Here is a 7,880-nt window from a genome sequence, read left to right on the forward strand (position 1 = left end):
ACCACAAAACGAACATAGCCAGGAGAAAAGATCACAGTTTTTTAATTGTGGGAAAAGAAACCCTGGTAAAACATTTTTATTCTGTTCATACAAAACAATGGTACAAGTCTACCTCACAAAACATTTGCAGCTAGAATCTGAGAGAAAATTAAAAAGATGTACAAAGAAATAAAACAAAAAGCAGAAAAAAAACAAACATTTGACCACATGCCAACAGTGCCAGTCAGCCCAAGAGTCCTTTCACAGTAGCTCAACACATCCCCTCCTGGCTCTCAGGTGAGCAGTGATGGTTGGGACAAATTGGCTACAAAAAAGGGTAGACATAACAGAGTGTCTGAGCAAGCCCCTTCCTGAAAGACTGAATCCTCCCTTTATGGTGAACTGCAGGGCTGGGAAGGTTTATAGGAACTGAACACTTAGTATGGCCGGTCTCTTCTGTCGTCTCGACGGTCACCTCTGCAAAGAGAGGACAAAGACATCAGTTACCGGGACAACATTCCACTTTGTCATTGAATTAACCATAATGATCTGAACAGCAGAGACAAGGATGGAATATCTCATCAGATTCTCATTCACCCCTCCCTTTGATGTGCGAGTTTAACCATCTTTTCATAAAGAAATTCTGTCCATTCAATGTAGCTTTAACTGAGATCTAAAAAATACAAAACACTCCACACACCAAGGGTAATAAAGAAGAGGATGTACTGTTGGTGATTTATGAGTAGATAGTCATTTGAAGTGTATTTGAGTCTGGATGAGATGTATGACCAATCTGGTGTTTTGACATGTATACGCTTGAATAAAAAAATCTTGCTCTCTTATGTATCAGCAAACTTGAGTTTTGATGGGTTATATCTATCCACAAAGAATTTAAAAATAAATCATTCAGCTTTGAACAAAAATGAAGATGGATATTGGAAAAACAAAGAAAGGAACCTAATTTGTCAAACTGTATCTGGACTGCGCCCTCTCCTGGTGATAGAGTCAAATTACATTAAGACCAATGAAAGCCAGAAAAGCCAGCACAGATGTAAAGAACTACAACCCGAATAAGGACACTAATACTGACCTTCCTCCCATCTTGTATCCTCCGCCAAATCCTCCACCACGGTCTCCATAACCTCCGCGGTCTCCACCACGGTCTCCCCCACGGTCTCCCCCACGGAAACCTCCACGTCCCCTAAAACCACCGCCTCTGTCTCCACCAAAACCGCCTCTGCCTCCACGATCTGCAGACAGATACAAAACATCGCAAAACAATTTGAGGCCACAACAGAGTGAATGAACATGCTTTTGTAATATAAAAAAAAGAGGAAACATGCCACTGGGTTTTTCACATTTTTGTAAATTACTAGATTTTGTCAGGAAAGTACCAGAATGCACTAGGGTGCTTTATTAAGACTTACCACCACCATATCCCCCATCCCCTGGCTTGGGAGCTCCACATTTGTTGCACTCTTGCCGCCGGGCAAAATTCATGTTGCCACAAGAGCTGTGAAGGGAGATTCATTCATTTTTAAAATGAGTTTTGGCTCCAGAAGGGCCACAGTGAGGCCTTCCTGCTTGATTAAAGTAACATTTTATTAAATGATAAGCACTGACCTATTAGGACAGGGCCAGTCTCCTCCTTTGATGTCAAAGTTAGGTCCTCCACCACCGCGACCTCTGAAACCTAACAGCAACAGGCGTGTGTTAAAACAGCAGGGCAGCAGCTTCTTCACACTTCAGTTCAAACTTGACATTGATGTCTGCCAATCTAGCTCCCAGATGGCTGGATTAATACCCACCTCCTCGTCCCCCTCTTCCACCTCCTCTCTGTGTGAACTCTGCTCTGCGGGTGGCGAATGATACCTTGATGGGTTTGCCATTGAACTCCTTGCCTAAAATGAAAACAATCCCACATCAGTTATAAGGGCAAAAGGGAAGAGAAGGCAAAAGAGGGACAATGAAAGTATTTCCAAGCTCTCTTACCATCAAACCAATCAATAGCAGCTTTAGCTGAAGGAGGATCATCAAATGACACTGTACATTCTCCTTTTGGACGACCTGTGACCTTGTCGGAGTAAATGTTGATCATTGGCTGACCAGTTTTCTTGTTCACCTAGAAGCACATAAATACACGAAATTCTCAGTGCTTATGCTAACATGCAGTGAATCCAAGCCTGATCTTAACACAACCTGTTCAAAACAAGGTGACAAAAATCTTATGGCAGGAGAAATTCTTATATTTCATCAGTTAGCACCAAAAGAGTGAAAGCACATGTCTAGATCACCATTCAAAAAGGTAAATGCAGTGATACAGAAAGTACTTATTGTTTACACACGAATATTTGTACTTACTGTAATAAATTCAGTTTTTGCACTTTTACTTCCAATGCTCACATTGCAATAATTAAATGTTATATTGTGCCTTCCAGCACTTAGAGAGTAGTGTAACAGTAATTTTGATCAAATTCCCAAGTCATTACCATGCATGACAATTATTCAGTTCACTGAGAAAAATGTGCTGATGTGCAAAGGAATCGTTTCAGTACCTTGATAATACCAATCTGTTTGAAGAAGTCTCCCACTTCCTGGACTGTGGCATCTTCTCCCAGTCCCTGGACAAAAATGGTGTTGTTGTCAGAGTTGTCCTGTTCGCCAGCTGAAGAAGAAAAAAAAAGAGATCAGGATTCACTGATTTCAAAGACATGTCACTGGAGGGGGTGAGTCGTTGCGTTTGCAATGGTTGGGGGCCAGTCTTACCTGGTTCATCCCTTGAGCCGTAGTCTCGAGATCCTGTAAAATAGAGGAGAGGATGGAAGACAACACTTGAGCAAGGACTTAGTGAATACTGTTGACACACAAATTATTTTTAAGCTTCATTTCTATCAATGCATAATGATCAAAAAGTTTAACAATGTCCATGTTTACAACTCTCTGATGGGTGTTTTAATACCGTTGCACCTTTTACCAACACCTTGCAACAAGAACAGAATTGTTCTGTGTTCTCTTTGCGAACTTACACCAGAAATGAAAACCACCAAAATGTCTCCAGTTTTAGAGTTTTTCCTCCTTCGTCCTGGGAGCACCTTTGCTATTTACAATCATTCCTTGTCTTCATGCAACAGTACCACTATGTTACATTTCAGGCTCCATTTTCGTTACCTCATCTCAACTCATTTACCAGAAAACCTACTTAGAATAAAAGGTGGAGTCCCTTGGGATCTGGACATGAAAATTGGCATTCACTGACTTTTCAAACCCCCTCTCTTTTCTTTTCTGCTAACTCAAGTTCTTTTTCTCCCCCACCGACACAGTTCTGATGCTCGTCACTTACCACCGTAATTTTTGTAGCCACCACGGTCACCACCTCTGCAGAGGAAAAATTGGAGATATGATGGCTTTTCCTTTGTTCCAACTGAGAGCTCAAAGCTCCCCTACATCCCATCAGTATGCACTCCTGCCAGGGTGTGAGACTATAGTGGAAATGTCTCACACGAGGAATGCGTTAGTCTTTGACATTAGAGATCAATGAACATACGACTAGGAAGCTCTGACTGAACAATCAGGCAGACAAGTGAAGATAGATGAGTCACTGGATTATCCTTTACAATAAATTTGGTGTTTTTTTGTCTCTAGATTGTGTTGGCCAGATTTGTTACCAGGAGCTGAAAATGAACAGCTGATTTTTTTTCCTTTAAAAAAATTTGAGAAGCCAGATTATTGTGAAGGGTGTAGCATTTGATTAGCAATCTTCCACCGAGTTCGTTTATGAGATCCTTTAACAGAGGTCCAAGTTTTTGTTCAATCACTGAACACCTGTAGTGTAAAATGTAGATCCATGTTAACACAACAAACATGTTCGCCATTGTCAAATATAAAACACTTAAATGAAACCTGACGGATGTGAAGCAGCTGAAGATGTGGGTCCAAGTCTAGGAGTTGTTTTGGTCGTATTCCCATGGTTGAAAAACACTGAACTCTTCAGAGTAAAAATCAAATCTGAGTTTCTGCCTGCTTTAGTTTATGTTTCAACAAAAATCTGAAAGCACACAAAATGTCCTCGCTTCTGTTTGACTGAAGGTTACATCTTGCCCAAAGGAGATATTCTTATGCCACTAATGCGCTATTGTAATGCCTACAGTTTATCTATGCCTTAAGAAAACAAAGGGTCCAAGGGCACATTAACACTAAAAGAGCACCTTTACGACTGAATGCAAGTTTTTTGGTTAAATTTTTTGGGGCCTTCTTCAGAGGAACTTGTGGTTCTCCAGTCAGAAAAATATGTTCAGTCACACAAAGGAAAAAAAAAACCCTGTCCCAGTGTCGGAGTGAAGCTGATTTCTTTTGCACTTTCAAAGCAGGAAGGTTCATTCACCATTGCTTCACTTAAGACCCCATTGGTCACAAGTAGATCCTGAGAGAGAAATCTCATTCAACTGAACCAGTTCTTTGGTCTCAATAGCTACGCGAATCAAACAACGGCATGTTGCTTGTGAAAAATGTTGTTCAAATTGGGTTTTGGTAAATAGATGAAAAAGAAATCTAACACAGCTGAGACACCTGGAGCAAGTTGCAGAAGGTTGGCACATACTTCATGTGTGATCTACAACTCTGAGTCCATTTTACAAAATAATACCAGTGTGACTTTACCTGCAGCACAGAGCAAACAACTGGTGAGAACTGCCTATGTGGATGGTTTATAGTTGATAAGCAACGTGATGTTTGTGTATAGCAAGTCATATTGTATCAGGGTACCTTTGGGGCAGTGGCAATACGCAACTTACCCCATACCAGGAGGTCCTCCTCTTCCACCACGGTCATATCCACCACTGCGGTCGTATCCCCCACTGCGGTCATAGCCCCCACGGTCATAGCCCCCACGACCACGGCCTCTATAGCCCCCTCCTCCCTCTGAACGGTCTCCTTGGTCACGTCCATACCTCCCACCCTGACCACCACTGTCACCTGGAGATATATATTAAGTAATAAGAGCACAGGTCTTGTGTTAGAGTCATGACTACATTCATCCTGAAAGCTTTTTCTTATTAATTTTTCTAATCCAAATGTAATCCAGTCATTTTTACCGTCACTCCATCTTCCATATCCTCCTCCTCCACCACCACCAGTACCACTGCCTTGTCCATAACTATCTCCTCCTCCCCCATGCCCCTGTCCTCCATATGATGGCTTGTCACCATACCTTAAAGGATGTGTGGAGAAATAATTCCAGTTATGTCAAATTTTCACAAACCATATACTAACTGAGCTTATATGTTACCATTTTTAAAGAAATCTTAGCAGACACATGAATGAGAAGCATGCTATGAACCTTGTACATCAAATGTCCTGTACAAAAATTCAAAATAGTGGAGCCATGCAAAATTATGAGAGCCTCTCCACAGGTAAAACAAAATGTTGTTACTTACCCAGATGATTCTTGTCCACCATAACTATCATAGCTCTGCGTCTGAGACTGGCCATAACTCTCTGTACAAAGAAAACAATACTGATGAAACAAAAATATATATAAAAAAACTCAGTTTATTCAAACAGTATGATGTACAATGCAATGTATAAAATTTAGTGCTATTGTAATACAATTAGAAATTGGTGATCTCAATTTTCATTCGGCAAGTTTTATAATATGTGTTACACAACCCAAGGGTTTAAAAAATAGGATCAATTACAAGTCAATGTTAAGTGTCTCTCTCGTGATTGCAACTTGTTAAGTTTGAAATACCATGTACCATACCTTGAGTTGGACCCTGCTGCCCATATCCACTGTAACCCTGTGCTCCATATGAGCCGCTTCCATTTCCTTGGCCATAACCCTGTCCTCCATAAGAGTTACCTCCATTTCCCTGACCATAACCCTGCCAACCAAAAATGACCCCATTAGTACCACAGTTACAAGTTTCTTTCATGCAATCTGTTTTTCAAAATGATTACAACCAGTATGAGAGGTCTTACCTGTCCACTCTGCTGACCGCCATATGATCCATAGCTGTGGAATGTAAATGCATTAAAATAACGTTAGCTTTTGGTTTCAGGGGTAAGGGTTAGGGACTATTCTGTACATTCATGTGCACAATTTGGAATTGTAAATTTAGTTTCTTACCCTTGAGAGCCACCGTAGCCTGAATCTGAAATAGAAAAAGAAAAAAAAATATTACTTAAAATGTTTAAATGTTTTAACTGGTCGTTGGGCTCACGGCTAAGATGATTTAGAGTCTTAATGTTCATTCCCAGATAGCAAAAGTGGGTTAGTGAAGTAGGACAGCTTTAAGCAGAAAGGCCGTCACACGCCAATCCCGTGAAAATGGCGGTCAATCTGGCAGGCTTGGTCTACGTCTTGGGTTGCAAACATGCTATCCTACATTAAAACGCTGCTCTGATATTTGTGTAGCCATGCTTAGAGTTCAACCGTTGTGAACACTGACTTCTTTAGTAGTATGATCTCAGAAGGGTCGTTGTGTTGCAGTTAACATGGCATATGAGCCCGGTGTAGCAGAAGAGACAAAGACGCATTCATTTCCTATATTCGATACCTTGTGCTAACTTAGCCTGCTGATGCTAAGGCCCGCTTAGCAGGCAACTGTTCCACAAAACAATAAATCAGGGTGACCGAGGGTGAAGTAGACTGAGGATAGGCCAAGATAGCAGACATTGTCGGTAAAATGATATAAAACTGGGTTTGATTGTTTCTGTTTTTCTAAACTAACTAAGAAATAAAGTGAGCCCTGCACCTGGCCTCGCGGTTGTCCGCTAGTATGGCTAAAATGCTAACTGACCCACTTTTGCATAGAAATACATACGAATATGGTTTAGAAAATAAGTAATGAAACTCCGACTTACCAGTGGCCATCTTGTTGATTAACGTAAAGAGGGTCTAAAACAATGGAGCCTGTTTCTTCCAATTAGCTGATAAAATCACAGGTTGACTTCTCCGCAGCGCCACACAACTGAGCTAGCTAACCAGACTGCAGCACTTAGCTCCGTGGAGCTTCTTCTTCTCTGCTTTAGCAGGGTTCAAAGAGATAATCTATCGCCATCTACTGCCTGAGAACAGTACATCTGAAAACATCCCTTGATCCATCCTGTTTAAACGTCCATTTTCTGTAATAAAACTGATGAATGTGTTATCGTTATTTTTTGGTATTGACTGCGGTAAGGCATCTTAATCGATTGTCCTCAACTCTCGAATTATTTAATAATTATTACCATATTTGCAGTTTGATACAGATACACGAGCACAGTGTATAGAGAAGTTAGTATTGTGTAGCACAAAAATTGTCTTTGGGTATATCCCAAGACGTTTTATGACATATTTTTGCTGTTGCCCATTCTTCTGATCAAAATCATCTAGCCCATTGTGTACCCTTTGCTGTTGCACCTAAAATCTTCTCCAGACACATTTAAGAAAGGAATCTGTCACCTCTACTTAAGGCCTCAGCAAACTATACAGACTAATTTACCTGGAGACTGTTGCAAAAAGCTGTTGTCAGCTTCCACCTCAGACTGAAATCCAGATACTTCCTTCCTCAGCAGACTGCTGCTAAAGGTTACTGTGAGTCATCATGATAAGACCAGTGGATGATTCAACTGACACCTGAACACACATTGCAGCTACATGTGATTTTTATCTATCAGTCAGAGCATCTTTTAGAACAGTGACAGAGTCAATGGTGACAAATAGATGGATAAAATGACAAACTACATTAATAGGTTTGGAGTATAAATGGAAGTTTGACAGTTTACTGATCCTAGACACAAAATTACATCTCAACAATTCTTGATTGTAAAATCAAAGCACACCAAAAAACACAAAATTCATCAATTACATATTCCAATTTTATTCATTAAAAAATGCATGCCTTGATAAAATTGAATAATTA

General features: G+C 40.5%; 1 protein-coding gene across 1 annotated transcript; it reads right to left on the minus strand.

Annotated features, from left to right (window-relative positions):
- Positions 1–25: 25 nt before the first annotated feature.
- taf15 (TAF15 RNA polymerase II, TATA box binding protein (TBP)-associated factor) lies at positions 26–7,000 on the minus strand. The gene is made up of 16 exons (XM_074679045.1): positions 6,841–7,000; positions 6,104–6,128; positions 5,956–5,989; positions 5,738–5,858; positions 5,412–5,472; positions 5,070–5,185; positions 4,770–4,950; positions 3,320–3,354; positions 2,746–2,778; positions 2,535–2,644; positions 1,972–2,101; positions 1,788–1,880; positions 1,603–1,672; positions 1,407–1,492; positions 1,070–1,229; positions 26–456 (listed from the first exon to the last, which is right to left on the minus strand). The coding sequence occupies exons 1-16, from the start codon at positions 6,848–6,850 to the stop codon at positions 417–419; spliced, it is 1,305 nt and encodes a 434-aa protein (XP_074535146.1). The 5' UTR covers positions 6,851–7,000; the 3' UTR covers positions 26–416.
- Between the last annotated feature and the right edge of the window lie 880 nt (positions 7,001–7,880).

This window comes from Halichoeres trimaculatus, unplaced genomic scaffold (genome assembly GCF_033239565.1).
Source record: "Halichoeres trimaculatus isolate MK-OKI-2021-1 unplaced genomic scaffold, fHalTri1.1 fHalTri1_scaffold_9, whole genome shotgun sequence".
Lineage (NCBI taxonomy): Eukaryota > Metazoa > Chordata > Actinopteri > Labriformes > Labridae > Halichoeres > Halichoeres trimaculatus.

Excerpts from the sequence above, each read along its gene's own strand:
- taf15 (XM_074679045.1), bottom strand. Across the intron at positions 4,951-5,069 it reads ATATGGAAGATGGAGTGACG|GTGACAGTGGTGGTCAGGGT; the intron begins GTAAAAATGACT and ends ATATATCTCCAG. Across the intron at positions 2,779-3,319 it reads TGGCTACAAAAATTACGGTG|GATCTCGAGACTACGGCTCA; the intron begins GTAAGTGACGAG and ends TCTATTTTACAG.